Source organism: Rhipicephalus microplus, chromosome 8 (assembly GCF_043290135.1).
Source record: "Rhipicephalus microplus isolate Deutch F79 chromosome 8, USDA_Rmic, whole genome shotgun sequence".
Taxonomy (NCBI): domain Eukaryota; kingdom Metazoa; phylum Arthropoda; class Arachnida; order Ixodida; family Ixodidae; genus Rhipicephalus; species Rhipicephalus microplus.
In genome coordinates, this window is record NC_134707.1 from 5324998 (window position 1) to 5341298 (window position 16301).

Genomic DNA, 16301 nt, shown 5'->3' on the forward strand with positions numbered 1-16301 from the left:
ATGTGGCAGCTGAAACAACAAAAAGAATAGAGCAAGCCAATGCACAGCACCACATTTATCCCCTAGATGCCAAAAGTCTATAAGTCAATCTCAGCTCGTGTGCTGTATGTGAGGGCTGACCAATGTCTAGTAACCGGATAATTATAAGTGAGAAATCGTTAATTTTAAAATTTTCAAAAAGCACTCAATTTCACATTTTTCTCCCAATTATATATCAGTGTGACATAGCAGTCAACAGTTAAAAAAATATATGCATATACGCATGAAGTCTAAACATTGCATCTTTTTGCATGATTACATGCTAATTCCACAAAGCAGAGAGAGGTACAGTGATATATTTTTAGAAACTATTTTTTTCAGACATGATGAAACTAGCTTTTTTTATAACAAGGCAAGCAACAAGATCACAAAGCTTAGCGACTTTTCCAGCTCATTCAAAGAAAACTAAAGGAGCATACTTGATAATTTAGACGTTCAATGTCTGTCGTCTTTTCTTTTTGGTAACCTCTGATAAAGCTACAATAACATGCAAAAGCAACAGACCAAACTAAGGAATCTGCTGAGGCGACGATGGAATCAGCATTTGGATTTCTGAAGCAGGAAAAATGGTTCTTCGGAGCAGAAAAAATGCTAGCCTGGAGCAGCCATCAGTGTTTTCGAAGCAGATAGCAATATATTCCAAGGGACTCCTCATAAATATTCATATTTATTATTAACCACATTGTATATACAGTAATCACTGCAAATTACACGAAATATATTTATGCTGATAGATGGTCATTGAAGTTGATACCAAGTAAGTGTTATATTTTTGCAAAAGCATCCATCGAAATTTTGAAAAATTAGGTAAGCTAAATGAATTAACAATTTAAATGCTTAGTTTTGTAACATAAACGAGGTCACAGTTGATGAAAGCACTAAATGCAATCAGTCACATAGTAATGTCATCCCTGCAGCGGGCGGTACAAATAAGAAGTCTCGTAAGTATTTCACAAAAATCATCTACTTGTAAGGTACAAATATACAACTCTATCAGACATATATAGAAAATGATATATGTGTAGCATTGTCAATATTCTACATCCAGCTACTATACAAGCTGTACACTAGATGACAGTGTAAAGCTTTCATTTTTATTTAGGCTCGATATATGGCTACATGGTTTAAATTTACTGTTTTAGTTTCTACAATGCCATTTCAGAGCAGCTACTAATAAATATTGCACTTTGGAGCACCATGTTTAGCATTTCTCTTATGGAGCAATTGGAGCAGCACTTCCATCCCTGCTGATGAAACAGTTTGTTAATTCCTTATATTGCAACAAAAACATTTGCTTAAAGCAAATTCTTAGGGTGGCATTTGTAGCAAGCTTGCCAGATGATGTGAAAATTGGAAGACCAAACCAGCTGCATCGACTGTCACTACGTCTGCACATGGGTACACTGTTCACTGCTATCAGGAGTGTTGAGCTGTAGCAGACACTGCCAATTAATTCGGCAATGGAAACTCTGAGTTTAACACACCCTTGCTAATCTATACCAAGCTGGAACATGTCCAAAGACGAGCTGATGACACAGTCATCAAAAAATCCCATTCAGGCACCAATTACGTGGCACTGTCTGCGAATGCGTCAAACTCACATAGCATAATTCCAAGGTAATCAATATTACATCCCAATATGGAAAACAAAGCAATTTTTTGTTTGGTGGGAGCATTATAATCAATTGCAATATGCATGTAATTAAATATTTACTTCTACTCTAGTCAGTCATGTTCCAATTTAATAATGTAAAATGAATGACAACATAGGCCCCAAATGTGTGTGCAAGTAGTTTTTGTTTATATTCCTTTCGAGTAAAGAAAAGCAATACCATCGACACAGGCACAGCGAATGGACCTGTCAAACATTGTAGTGCCTCCGACAAAATGGTCGGCTACAGTCACACGCAGCACATTGAGGTTAAGTCAAGCCGTATTTACTATAGGAAAGGTTCAGTTTATCTAACATGTTGCATATTTTTCTCTCTTCTAATCACCAGTTGACACAACTAGCATAAACAAGTTGCATACACAAACGCAGCCACCGTCACTGAGAGGAATATATTGATCTCGATAGAGGCCACAAAGAAGTGATTTCACCAATAAAGTCATTAGCCATCATAATTTACGTCTGGCCATCTCGTCACAGAGCTACAGTAGTTCAAAATGTATCATTTCTATGGTCACACAAAGCTACTAGCCACTGTAAGGTAGAAAACCGAGCAACTACTACTGAGCATAGATACCGATGACAACGGGCAAGAATATTAATTTTCCTCTTTTCAAAATGACGGTAAGAATTGATGCCAACAAATGCGCCATTTGTAGCCAGTGACGTATGACAGAAACTGAACATGCCTGCCAGCACTGCACTTAATCAAAAAACGAAAATCGTGAGGGTTTTTTTTTTTTTGTTTTTTGCTTACCGAACTGCATTTGCGTCATGCACTCGTGCTCACTTATGCCCACAGGGGCACACGAAAGAAATTATGCAGCTGTTACAACAGAGTAAGTGGTAACCTCCTGCGTTTGTTTGGCTACTAGGCATTTTCTTAATGTAAGCAAGAAAGCTAACAAAATCTCAGAACCAAAACTGGCACCAATTACAGGGCTGATGCCGTCGTTTTTAACGCAATGCACTCATTTTGTTGCATGCACAAGTGCCACCAGGCACCAAATGCAAAGTAACATCAAACGAACATTTCTTAGTACCGTCTTTTTTCACGTCTGACGCTTTCGTGACAACGCGAGAATACCACGAACAGGCTTACCAAAGTGCCACGAGATGAAGCGATTTCGGGTAAGTTTCAAATGACGGGATCAAGCTTACGCTAGACGTACCGGCATCCCCCCCCCCCCCCCAAAAAAAAATATATATATATAAAGACGACGAACGAATATGCACAATAGTGCTTTCCCGGCCTAGTGCCTCTCATAGAAGAAAATGAGGCAATTCACTGGAGCGTTGTACCAAGTTTAAGCTCCGTCACATTGGGAAATCATTAATTTGATGTTCTGATTAACCCTAACTAACGAGAGTGCCCGACCACCGGCAAAGTGACATACCTCCAACGCGGTACATGTTGGCAGCCATGGTGGGTGTCTATAAATCGCTGGTCGCAGCCGAGCAGCTGTAAACGAGGTTGCGGTTGGGGTTAAAACTGAGGCGTGTTAAGCGTATTTTGAACTTTTCACAGTTTCACAGCCACGGACACCGTGCGACCGGCGCCATTTTGGACGCTCAGTGTCAGAAGCAAGCCGTGCGGCAAATATTCATTGATGTGCGCGCACACACAAAATTTGTACACTTAACAAATAACGTATACGGTTTGACCGACACCTGAAAGCGTACCGTAATTTTATTATTTACCGGTTTTGCTCGAGGCACACTTTGCATATAGACTTTGAGTTCGGCTATGCGCGACTTACAAAACCAACACAAGTCAAAGCCAAAGTTCCGTGCGCGCCAAAGTTCCGTGCGCGGTGTTCGTGCGTTACATGCAAGGTTCCGATGCTCAGTCCTTGACGGTTCGCGGTATGTTTAGGCTGCGCAACGTAGTACGTAAAGGTAAATAAACAGACTACGCGGTAGTATGTCTTCGCAGGATCGAGACGAGTGCGAGACGAGCGGAAATCGGGGAGAGTCTTCTGTGGACGAGTTCGTTCAGGCGATCGACATTAAAGGCGCTCGCTATTACCTCCACACCGTAGCAAAGCCCTCTGCCGCAGAACCAACGGAGTACGAGCTTTTACTCGGCGACGGTCGTCAATGTTTCGCCGGCATCGCGCAGATACCCGACGGGCCAGAGGAGAAGGCACGCGCATTCCACGCGGCGCTCGCCGCGGGAGGCGGTCGCGAGTTCGTGTACAGTCTCCGTCCGGTCGGCGAGGAGCGAGTGGGCTTTTCGTGGCTTCGACGGGTGTCGCACGAAATGGTGTATAGACTGCACGAAGTGGTTCTGCGGCGAGACCCCGACGGCGGACCCAGGTTGCTCGCAGCTGCGATGCGCATCGTGGAGCAACGCGATGCGAGCCTGAAAAACCTGGGCGAAAGGCTACAGCGGACACAGGCCGAGCAGGCGCGGACGCTGGACGCATTGCAAAGGTACTCGTTCTTGCAGGCCCAATGCATTCTCTTGGCCAGGAGGCTGAGCTTGCGCTTTCGTAGCAGTAACGCTGGTCAACGGTTCATATTCAGCTGGCTGCTATGCGTTCGGTAAAGGCGAGAAATTGACCCTCGAGTGCAGTTGCAGCTGCCATACATGTGTCGTTACTGCGTTAGCATTTTCCTAGAACCATTCTTAGTAGCAAAGTGAAGCGTCGGTTTAATCTGGACACTGAAATTTTGCCATGTTGTTTGGCCCACAGAGCCGCTACTCCCTCTTCGATTGGTTGAAAATTTAGCCACAACGTAATTTGGATGGATGTATGGATAATGCTGCATTCTTTAGATCGGTTAGAGTTACTGTATATGCTACCTTTGCGGCGGCTCACGCCACCTAGCCATAAAGTCAGCTACTATCACTGTGTATTGAAGGATTAAATTTTACTGTAGCTATTAATCGCTTGGCCTCCTCCTGGTTATTTCTACCCACTTAGTCTGTTTTGTCTTCACTGTCCCTAAACCGCAATGCATCACGATGATCATGTGGCTGTATCCTTTGAAATGGATGGCCACACATATTGTGGCCGAGCCGGGTAAAAACAAAAAACAAAAAAAAAAAAGGAGGGGTATGGAAACAGTATCTGGAAAATCATCCCTACAAAGCAATAAAAGCATTTAATGTACAGCTGTTTCAGGCAGAATGCTCTTCATAGATCATTTTACGCCAGGCATTTATGCCAGAGCAGTCGTAAATCTAATGTTGTTCACTGTTCACAAATGTTCTTGCAGGAGCTTGCGCCTCAAAGAAGATTTAGAGACTGAGCTTTATGCAAAGTTCAGTTTGGTGCTCAATGCAAAGAAGCGCTTCATCCGCGAGCGAATCACGAATGGACAGGCTACCGCAGAAGAAGACCAAGCCCCTGCTGCAAGCAGCTCTTCCAGCTCAGCGGCATCCGTGCCCAATCTGCTCAACAGGCTTGTCTCGGGAGATTAAGGGCATCGCTGTGTGGCACTATCGCTAAAACCTTTACATGGCTGCTTGCCACTGTTCTGATGCAAACACTACCACTGTAAATTGCACACACAGTGATGTATAATGCTGCACATCCAGAAGTTCTTTGTAAATTCTGTGTTACTCTTGCACTCAGTGCACTTTGGCTGTGTGATGCTGTATGCAGCACAACGGCCAGAAAGCGCAGTTCATTCCACACGCTGCCTATGCAAAACCATGTTCTTGCATCCAAATATTCTTCACAAATATTCTAGTAGAAATGTCCAGTGTTGTTGCCTCGAAAGAGATTGGTTAAGTACAGAAAACCTGCACTGGTTTCATCTAGACTGCCATGTTGGAGGGCCAGCAATGCTGGGAAGTTGTATTTGTCATGGTTCTGCCGTAAGTTCTGCTACCCCATCTTGTGTTCCAACTACGTCTCAATGACATTAGAAAGTGCACATTCAAGCCTCTTCGCGACAGTTCCGCTACGTCAGTGGCGATTGACAGCACTGCGGCTACGTCAGTGGCGATTGACAGCACTGCGGCGCCCGAGACACATTCCTCTCTTTATCTATAACCTGTCTGCTTGCTGACTGGGTACAAACAATTTTCACCTTACTGCTTTTAACATAATGTGCTATTTTGCATCTGCATCCACGTGCTTCTGCCTCAAAAACAGTCTATGAACATAACTGTCATCTGTCGCAATCTTTGTCACAAAGTGATACCTAGCCGACGGAACGCCGTTTGAGGCTCAACGAGATAGCTTTAATCCTAGTACCAAAATAGAAATGTGACGGTCATGCTCAGTGCCGTGCATGAAAACTGCGGACTAACAGTGCGCTGCGCGGCAGTAAAATTGAAAGGCCAGTAAATACGAAGAAGACACGTTTCTGGCCGAGCACTGCTGTCGGCGATAGATGGTGCACCGCTAGGTGGCGCAGACAGGAGGTTTTGCATGCGCTCACATTGTTCGTAAAGTTTTGTGGCTGACTGTACACACGCACATACGAGCAGCGTTTCGTGGTATTAGATACACACACTGACATCAACAAATAGCCATCGTGGTAAAGCACCAGTGTTTGAAAGGTGGTGCACGTATGACATCATATACACTGGCTTAAATACTTAAGATTGTCAGGCACTGGCTAGACAGTAAACAATCGTAATAAAAAAACCTCAGCTTCCAAAGGACATCATTTAATCACTTTTCCTTAATAGTATTGAAGTGCATTCAGGTCACTGCAACAATTGTCCTGTTGACAGCTGCTTCATCGGTATTATGCCACATGTGGAAGATAGCTCCGAAGTGTCCTCAACGCCGGGCACAACATACACCGTGATGGAAAAAAAAAAAACCTTCGTCGAGAATGAGACAGGCATGCACAATTCGAGTGGGCGATCATGTGCTTTTTTTTTCTTTCGGATGAGTGAACGTGGGAGGAGGATGATTCAGATGTACTTGGTCCGTGTGAGTGCCTTTTCTGCTTGGGTGGGGTCGGTGAATTTGGACCAGTCCGTCTGGCCCACAACAAAGCCAATGTCCCGCATGCGCTTCTGCTGTTTGCTCTCCTCTATGTCAGCCCACCGTACCTGCGCACAAAACCAAAAAATCAACGGGTCAGTTATGCATTCCCCACGACAACTTGAAGATAAAAGCTCTCGCTTCTTTGCTTTGTATTAAAGGGATACTGACACCAATTTTCAGAGGCAAATTTACTTCACCATACAAATATGCCATATACTGGCTATGAGTAAGCGTGAAGCGCAGTAAGTACAAGATGTTTTATTTTGACATGAAAGTTGACTGTAGCGTGGCACATTTATTGACACTGAAAATGTCGTGACGTCGTGCTACAGTGCCAATTCTGGTGACTTCATGCAACAGTATAGCTAGTTGTAACCAGAGTGTACTAGAATGGGAGGACGGTAAGCGGCCAACTGAAACAAAAAGTGTTAGAAATTTGCAGTGGCACTGCAGTTGCCTTCACCTGAAGCCCCAGCTCATCCAGGCTATTGGGCTGGGGGTGGAGCCGTCGGCAGCATCTGTGGTGACTGCTCGGTGCACCGCGTCTCGGGCGTTGTTTTTAACCATTTGTTCACTAGCTACTCTTAATCTTGTTGCAAAAAGAATAGAATGCACTGAAGCTAGCCCTGCTGCCGCGAGCAGGGTGTTCACCAAAATTAACGTAGTGCCTCCCGCACAAACGCTGCTGCAACGGTGTGGGATACGCTTGCGACGCGAGTCACACTACTGATGCACGGCAGCTGGTGACTGCGAAGCAGCAGTGGCCGCTCGCCACCGTGCTGGGCCGTAGCCATGATAACCTAAAACTGAAGGCGAAGGCAGCGCATTCTGAATTTTCAGAAAAAAGTGCCTTAGCGGGGAGCCATACGTGAACCCACTCCCCCATTATAGTACATTTTAGTTGTAATGGCGTCACCAAGACATTTAAAATGGCCCCTTGTGCATTGCTGATGGAGACCCAAAGCAGCCGTGGAAACGTCGTGATACCTAGCACATGCACGCGATGAGAAGTTCTTAGTAGGTTGTGTCGTCGGGGTGCAGTAGGAAACAACACTAGCTTTTAAAAACGTGCTGTAATTACTTTTCAGGGTGCACTCGCACTTACCAGTACACTTTGTAGTCTCTTAAAACCTCTTACTTGACAAAAATAAATAATACAAATCAAATAAAAAGAAGGCAGGGGAGCGTACAGAAAGTTTTTTTTTTTTTGTCAATACCACTTAAAAGAAATACAATGCACTAATATGTTTTATTTCTTTAGTTTCAGTTATTATTCATTCTTCTAGAGACTGCTTTCACCCCGTGAAGTCCTTATCACCCAACAGACAAACCTTATTATTTCTGAAGGTGTATCAAACATGAAAATGAAGTTGCTATATCTGAAATATTGTTATACATAAATACATATTCAGTACGCTGTAGCAATGTTAAGACTATTTTCGTTTACTCCCTCATCACCGACATTTCGTTACATTGTGGTTCAACCTATCACCACTATCAACAAACAGAGCTCCTCATCCAGTGTGCCTATTTTTGGCGTCCACCCCTGTGTTGCAGTTCTATTATATACTTCAATATAGCGAATCGTTTGGCTAGTTGGTTCGACATTTGGCATAGAAGAGCGAAGGCATGGAAGGAAAGGAAGACTTTCTTTTAAGTGGCTTTCTTTTCCTTCCAAGCTTTCGCTCTTCAGTGCCAAATTCTATTATATCCCTGACACTTGGGCGCCCTAGTTCTGTAGACAAGGGGATGTCTTCCTAAAAGGCGTTGATGGGTAATGACACACAATAGAGGACAAACTCCTTTCTGACAAAGATACTTTTTGGAAAGGCAAATCCCACATCTTTTTGGCTGGGAAAGAAGTACACTCAAACCCCATTACAAACAAGTTGCATCTTACACAAAAATAAACTCGTTATATCCAAAAATTTGTTGTAAGGGAATATTCCTAACACTATTGCAAGACTATTCTTCATTTACTTTGTTATAAGTGATATTTTGTTATATCTGGGTTGTTATATTGAGGTTTGAGTGTACGCTCGAATACCGTGGGCACAATTATTCAATAGAAGAAAACAAGTTGCAACTTGCAACACTGCAGTGCCCTGTTAGTATTTTTTTTTTGTGCTGATAAAAAGTTTTAATTTTAAGCAGTCGTGCAATTTGTTGAAGATTGAAGGTTTACACTCTACCTACACTTTCAAATGCCTGCATCACATCACTAGATTTGTCATGTTGGTGTTTGCAGTGGAAGTAGCTGTGTGTTGCCAGTATACGAAAGGAGACACTCAATGGCGTACCTGCCGTATCTGGTCTGTGCCCTACAAAATAGCTTGGTGAGAAGCACGTAAGAAGTGTGTCAGCTGTGCGCTGTACTTTGTTGGCACTCTCTTCTCTTGTGAGCACTTGTTCGCCCTAACGATGTGAAGGCACGTCTCTGTGCTCTTTTAAAAAAACTCGTGTACATGTGCCTCTCCGCTGAGCCGTCGCAGAATCACAATTCTAGTTCACTATAATCACGATGAAACACGGCATGCCGTCACTGAAGAGCCATGAAAAAGCATCACAAAAACAAGGTCGGCAAGACGCCGACTGTTCATACTTGCCAGATGAATTAAAGTTGCTGCTTTAAGGAAAAAGAGAAAGAAAATTATGAGTATATGCACTGAAAGCTGTCAGAAATTTGAAAAAATCCTCTTTATGCTCCGATATCTCTCAATGTGATGTACAGTCCTCACGGATTGAAAGAGAAAAATTTAGGACTAAACGACGCGAATACTTTTTTCCACCATCTTCAGTTTAGGTATTATCAGTGTAACCTCGATTCCAATGCCTAGATTAGAGCCAGCATTACTTTTTGAGGCTTCGTCGTGACATGATCTGGTTATCAAGATCTGGTACACATACCAGTCGTTATGCCTGAAAACTTGATGCCTGGTTTGAATCTGTGAGAACTGCACATGCACAGGTTTCTTACAATATATATATAAGCAACACCATGTTTTCTGCAGCGCTCTTTTGGGGAACCACATAAAGCAGTAGTGTGGTGTCATGCGTCATCAGCGCAACTCCTTCCTGCAAATGGTCCCTTTTGCCGACGAAAGGAGTTTACTTCAAAGTACTTGACTTTTCCCCCGTGTGACAAGTATTAATTAGCTTTCACTAATTAACTATTGCTGGTCAGCCTTCGCTAATGCCTTCGTCTTAATTGCAGATCGTTATTCCACTCTCATTAATTCAAACTCTTAGAGGACCCTCAGAATTTTGTTTAATTACCAAGAAGTTTGATGAACTATCAAAATCTCTCAGATATATGAATCTGGGCTAGGTGACACCACACAGGCACTGATATTATCATATTTAAATATTTTTCAAGTGTTTTTAAACCCTAACAGCACCCAATGAACCAGAAGCAGAGGTGTAAGGTCTACAAGTTTATGGCCGTTTGCCTCTGATCAGACCTTTTAAAGAAATCGTGAATTGCCAACAGCTTCTTTGCTATATGTGCCTTCAGTACCGACCTCTCTATACCAGTTGAGAAGCATCATGGTTTACCATGCGTGTGCGTCATTTAAGACATTTGTTTACTAGCACAGCCTTTTTCCTAAAAGGCCTAATGTGCTTATTTGTCATTTTTATTTAGACTGCTAGAATTATATAAGCACGCAAATTTTTAAATAGTGGTGAGAAAGCAGCAGATATTTTCCGGTATGAAACTGCAAAATGTATGAATTAAGCAAATGATGTGCTTGAATTAAGAGGCTTTTAAAAACACTGAAAGTATAGAGGGCCAACCAAAAAATTTAATTTTGTTTGAGTTAACCAAAGGTATGAATTATCAAAACAAATTATCGCCAGTCTACTGTATTATAATCATCTGTCATGCTTTTATCTCACAAGATTTTTACCTTAAAGGCTCATCCACACCCTACGACTAGCACTGGTTGCACGACTATTTACGATTGTAGACCAGAAATCCATTTAAAGCAACTGATGTTCGCACCTGTGTGTGGCTTATATCTGTTGCCACTATGCAGTAAAATATGCTGGTTTCCTGTTCCTATGCCTCCGACTGGTTCAACCATTTGTGATTGCAGTTGCACAAATAAAAAAAATCAAGCACCGAGCAACTAAAAGCTGAAGCCATCGCAAGTGTGAGCGAGTCTTCACGCCAATCTGTGCAGCCAACAGAAGCCAGTTATATCCACACTCACCCGCTTCTTGCCTGGCTCACTATGACGTTCCTCATAGTCGTCGGGCAGCTGCAGATAGTCATCCATCGAGGTGTGCTTCAGCTTCTGGCCACTCAGGCCGTCCAGTTTTACTGCAAGGAGAAGAGAGCTGGCGTGAGTGCCACATTGTGCAACCTAGAGGTCGCACACTTACACAGTCGCTCTCCGCTGCTCGTAGTCTCCGTCATCAGTTCCCATCGGCTTGGCTTGTGGACCTTCAAGAGTGCAGCATAACCCAGTAAACACAAATCACTCGAACAGTTTAGTTTAGCCAGGACAAGCCTTTTAACTAGGTTGGTTTTGCATTTGAACAAAGCAAAGCTTTTGAAGCTTTTTCTAAATATTACCACAGAAGCTGGCTATAAAGGATGAAAGCAGCAATCTGAAAGAAACATTGCAGCACCTGTACTCTACCCAGAACATTGCCTCAAATGGTGACAAATGCTCTCCGGGCAAAACTGCTTGTCATTCAGTCATGAATGTGAAAACGAAGAGCCGTTGCTGTTTTTTAAAATGTCACTGACACCTTGCCATTGAAAACAGCACAGAACTCCGTCCAAATACTCGTGAAGAGCCCTCGCACCAAGGGACAACCTAGCTGCCACATTCACTCCTCTGTATTTAAAGAGGTCCTGCAACACTTTTCCAAGTTATAGTCTCACTATTACAGCATGACGTTTCACGAATTGCAAGCCACAAAAAATTTCCTAGCTTGTTAAGTACGAGCAGTGTAACAAGGATTTGTCGCACGCGCTTCCTCTCTTTTTTCGTTCCAGCGAGCACTCTGAAAACTCCGCAAGAAGAGAGATGACAAAGGGGCAAGAAGATGCATCTCTTCGTCAATGCGCATCATGATCTGGAGCACTTTTTTTTTTTCTTCGAACATGCAGCTTACTATCATTGTAATTGGGAGTGCACATGCGGCACACGGCAGCAGCGGCACTATGAAGCTTGCAATGCCTAAATCAGCCAACACCTCTGGACTTTTGAGTGTATGACACAGTAATTTGGGAATATGACATCATTTGTAAAAAGAGAGGGGATTTATAACTGACCTTGAGAATCGGCTGTAAATTCTAGGCCATGCGCTGCGCTGTAATGCTCGACTTGCGTGTTAACACTACAGGAGCCTCGACTACCCATCAGCAGCGTTTTCTGACAGTGCCCAAAAAATGTTGCAGGGCCCCTTTAACATACTTAACAAGCAGGGGTGTAGCCATAAATCTTTTTCAGGGGCTTGGGGAATTTTAAGAACCCTTTATGCATTTCCCTATGTTGGGCCAGTTGGCACATCGTTCCTTGAAAGACGTGGCACCGGCTTAAAAGCAAGAAGAACGAAGTAGAGACAGTAAGAGCACTGTGTGTGCATAGTCGAACCTCTCTATAGGAGACACTGATATAAGAGACAAATGGGCATAAGATGCCAGTGTGCCTACAGTAAAATATGAGTTGATAATGAAATCCCTACGAAGTTCCCTGTTTACAAGAAACATCTCATATAAAAGGCAAGAATTGCTGCCCAGGGCATGCCTCCTATAAAGGGATTTAACTCACACACAAGGAAAAAAAATTACCAATAGAACCCTCTCTGACTACGCCAAGGCTAACAAGGTTGACAGGGTGCATGATACAGGGTGCAGCACCTCGATGCATCTCTCTCAGCAGTTATCTCTGTTTCTCGGCAATTATGACTCCCATGAATCGGAACATGTTTTTCCAGTCCCTTATGGGTTCAAGCCAGCTCCCTTTCCCAGCAATACTCACGGGCTCATCTTCCTCCTCCTCCTCCTCTTCTTCTTTTTCTTCTTTTTTAGGTGCAGCTGCATCGTTGCCGTCGCCTTCACTACCACCACCAGCTACACTGTCTTGACTATCAGCTGGCGGCAACTCTCCATCCTGCGATTTGGGAAAGTTGCAGATTCTGGCTACTGATGGCCTCTATTTCAGACGAGAGACCCCCCCCCCAGTAACGGATAGTGGTCCAATAAGCCATGTTTTGGGCAGCAGCCAACGTTTCAACAAAAAGTCTTATTTTAATATAGGCCCAATCAAGACAGCTCGCTTCTTGGAAATGCTGGCTCTGTGGACTTCCCTTCTTTGACCATGGCTTATGCAGCAGTCACAGCACTTATTTAGGTTGTCCCTCCACCTAGGTAAAATTTCCAAGATTCAGTCTCTGAAAACGAGTCATGGAGATGGTAGTGTAATGTTAATGTCAAAGGCAGAAGTGCCTTTGTCAAATGAAGCAAAGTATTATACTTAAATTGTCACCAAGACAGTTGCAAGACATTTTAACGGAAATTACACAGTGACCTCCGCCTTTATTGCCAATCACACTTTTTCCGTTTCAAAAAAACTCTAGTCAGGCACAAGTTTAATAGTCAGCGGCATGTTCTTTTCAAAGGGGGATGCACACAAGACTGTACCAACGGGCGTATACAAAATTCTCACTTTAAAGACCTTAGGAAAAGATCGGAAAGTTCATGTGCGGGACTAATATTTTAGCAGCTCAAGCAACCGGCTGCCATCATTCGGGCAGAGCCTGCTCCCGACTTCTATGGGGATAGCAATTATTTTGACACTTTCAGCTAGATTTTGTCATTATGTTTCATATAAAATCCAAATTGATAACATCCCCCAATACATTGTACATTCTACAAGCTAGTCAAACTATGCAAGTGCTCTGAACATGCTGAGGTAAAAAGAGCTGGCTGCCTCTGTTGCACGAAGAACACATGCAACAATGCTCTACATGCGAGCTCTGCCGTGAAGGGCTTGTCAAGCAGAGAGGAAACACCCCACGCCATCCTTTGCTGGGTGAAGGATTCGACAGGGTGCTGCTGCACAGGAAGGCTGTGTTGCTCAACCAACAACTACGAACTTTTGATCGATTCGATTGTAAGGGCACGGTCGCAAGCGCTGGCGTGTATGCTGTATAGGTAAACATCACTAAAACCTTGTATGTGCATTGTACTCTCGCTGTTTATTCTGTGTTGAGGAAATAGACAGCATGATAATTGCTTTGCTCATAGAAGCAGCCCTATTGGCCTTCGCCAGCATTGCGTAGAGTTGTGCGAGATCGGATTCAAAAGAGTTAGCTCCTGGCCTTACTTCGAAGTATAACATTCCAATTAGTTCTTGTTGCATTCATTTATTCATCTTGCTGCAAGCGCAAATTTGCCTTGCTTTCAGGGCAAGATGAATTTCTTGAAAGTTGTACCCAACTACAATCATACACAGACTGAGAGACCTGCTCTTCCTTACCATGTCTTCCATTTCATTAAGAAGTATGCTGCAATCAAGTCGGGGGTATTGCCTAGGTGCCGGCTCCCACGAGTCCACAATCTGTGAAAGAGAGGAACAGTGAGCAGCTGTCCAGTCGGGATAAACACCGTTCAAAACATACCCGCTGAATGTCCTCAAGGGAGCGCCCATGCACGTTGCGCCTGTGGCACTCTTCGGCATCCAGGCAATCGGGCTCACAGATGTACACCTGGAATCCATTCTGGCGTGCATAGTTTGTGAACTGCTCCAGCTGCTCTAGTCGCGCCAGAACCGCGTCGACCAGCACAAAAGAGAAAAGTCGGCCATCCACCGTCTTGCGGAATGATTTGAGTAGACTGCTAAAGTAAACATCCTCCATCTCTGCTTCATACTCGTAGCGAAACTCCTGGAAGAAAAAGAGCACTTGTGGCACTTGTGAACTTCAAGGAGCCTAGGAGAACAGCCACTCTTGTCGATTGCTTCTTCAGCCTAGAATACTACAGATTTCACAATCTTCAAGAGCTGCTCAACCATCCCTCACACAATGAGAACACTTGTACAAGATTGTTTGGACAAGGTGAGACAAATGCTGGTTTTATTAATAAGATCACTGCAAAAGAAACAATGCACACACTCCTGCAGTTGTAGTGGTAGTGCATCACACCTATTTCTTCAACTATGAGCTGCCCTGAATTCAGCAGATGCCAAATGCTCTTCTTGCATGACACCATTTCAAAAGAATCCTTAAACACTGTTTTCATTATGGAGCACATTACAGCCTTGTACTTTAATAAAGTAGTGTATACCTTGGTGTGCGATTCCAGCAAACTCTTATAATTTTAGTTGCTGCTCTTGTATGAACGGCAAGTACTCTCCAGATAGAGACACGCCAGATATACAGCATTGACGCTGAGAGAAATCACGATGGTTTTTAATGCTAGGTGACAAGAAAAAGAAGTACTGACGCCAATATTCAAAGCAGAGTTTACTGCGCCATATAAATCTCCTGTATACAGAAACAGCTCTGAGCAAGTGTGAAGCCCAGAGAACGCTGATAATGTGCGTATATTTTCGGCATGACTTACCTATAGACAATGACACTATGGTAATGTCTGGCAACACTGTCTATTATGAATGGAGCCACACAACAAAGAGGGCGTGGAAACATCATGATATCTTGCGCGAGCACATGACGAGAAGCCCATAGAGTGCCTTCATGTCAGGGAAGTAGCTTTTAAAAAGATGCAATCAATTTTTCAGGCTGCACTCGCGCTTACCAGCACTTCTAGGATCTTGAGGACTCGGTCTTTACTGTGAAACAAGACCACCTCAAGTTGTTCCAGTGGTACCTCTTTAACACAGTAGCACCTCCCACAACTTAAATTCTACTACAAATGCACCAACTTGAGATTACATTTCCCAAGTTACAGCACCGCAAACTATCATTAATCAGCAGGCGATTCCCAATTTATAGCCCACAACTTTCACAAAGGCACTGGCAGCTTTGAATTCACTTGACAAGTTGTGAATCTACGAGGAATCCCATCTCCACATATAGTAATAAAATGAAGCCACTCACCTTCCGCTTGACACGCTTGCCTGTGTCTGCATCCAGTTCGGACACCTCCACTTCCTGCATGAAATAGTCGTCAAGAGCGAGCACCCGTGGTGCCACGCTCCCGGCAGCGCCCATCTCGCGTTCCTTCAGCAGTCGCGTCAGGAACGACTTGCCCGAGCCTGGAGGGCCACGCACGACTACACACAGCAGCGGAGGACGCGACTCGCGACCAGGTAGCCCCAGGAGGTCTTCGACAGAGACTACTTGCGGTTCCGGAGGCGCAGGTGGTGGCGGAGGCGGTTCTGGTGTACAAGGACGACAGTCGTCGTCTCGGAATGCCGGTGGAAGGTCAAGGTCGTCGAAGATGGGCCTGCGCTCGCGTAATGGTGCTCCATGACCATAATCCATCACTGCGTCAGCCGGGGAAAAAAAAACAGCCAGAGCTCTGTTAAAGGACCACTGACACAAATATCTTGCATCTTCCCCCCCCCCCCCCCCCCCCTCCAGTGCAATACGTAGCTAATGGTCTGCTTATCACGGCTGGAAAACTTGTTTGCTTGAGCAAGCAATGGTTAACTATT

The 16301-nt window shown here is 44.0% G+C and overlaps 3 protein-coding genes across 4 annotated transcripts in view; 1 reads left to right on the plus strand and 2 right to left on the minus strand.

Moving 5' to 3' along the window:
• Positions 1–3329, minus strand: part of MTA1-like (metastasis associated 1-like) — a 25699-nt gene extending 22370 nt beyond the window's left edge. Inside the window, exon 1 of the mRNA XM_037416083.2 lies at positions 3106–3329. Within this exon, the coding sequence (XP_037271980.1) occupies positions 3106–3133 (28 nt within the window). The 5' untranslated portion in view covers positions 3134–3329. The remainder of the gene's footprint in view (positions 1–3105) is intronic.
• Positions 3330–3477: 148 nt separating this feature from the next.
• On the plus strand, positions 3478–6839 carry LOC119163992 (uncharacterized). Its single transcript, XM_037416085.2, has 2 exons — positions 3478–4144; positions 4934–6839. The coding sequence occupies exons 1-2, from the start codon at positions 3633–3635 to the stop codon at positions 5136–5138; spliced, it is 717 nt and encodes a 238-aa protein (XP_037271982.2). The 5' UTR covers positions 3478–3632; the 3' UTR covers positions 5139–6839.
• The window catches only part of LOC119163990 (uncharacterized), a 95327-nt gene continuing 85348 nt past the window's right edge, over positions 6323–16301 (minus strand). For both annotated transcript variants that reach the window (XM_075870823.1, XM_075870822.1), the window contains 7 exons: positions 15742–16130; positions 14305–14568; positions 14163–14243; positions 12663–12794; positions 11053–11113; positions 10881–10990; positions 6323–6731 (listed from right to left, as the gene is read on the minus strand). In XM_075870823.1, coding sequence (XP_075726938.1) covers positions 6591–6731; positions 10881–10990; positions 11053–11113; positions 12663–12794; positions 14163–14243; positions 14305–14568; positions 15742–16130 — 1178 coding nt within the window. In that variant the 3' untranslated portion in view covers positions 6323–6590. The remainder of the gene's footprint in view (positions 6732–10880; positions 10991–11052; positions 11114–12662; positions 12795–14162; positions 14244–14304; positions 14569–15741; positions 16131–16301) is intronic.

Bases quoted from the DNA above. Each gene is read 5' to 3' on its own strand.
- LOC119163992 (XM_037416085.2), top strand. From the start codon at position 3,633: ATGTCTTCGCAGGATCGAGACGAGTGCGAGACGAGCGGAAATCGGGGA. The intron at 4,145-4,933 runs GTACTCGTTCTT...ATGTTCTTGCAG, and splicing joins ACGCTGGACGCATTGCAAAG to GAGCTTGCGCCTCAAAGAAG.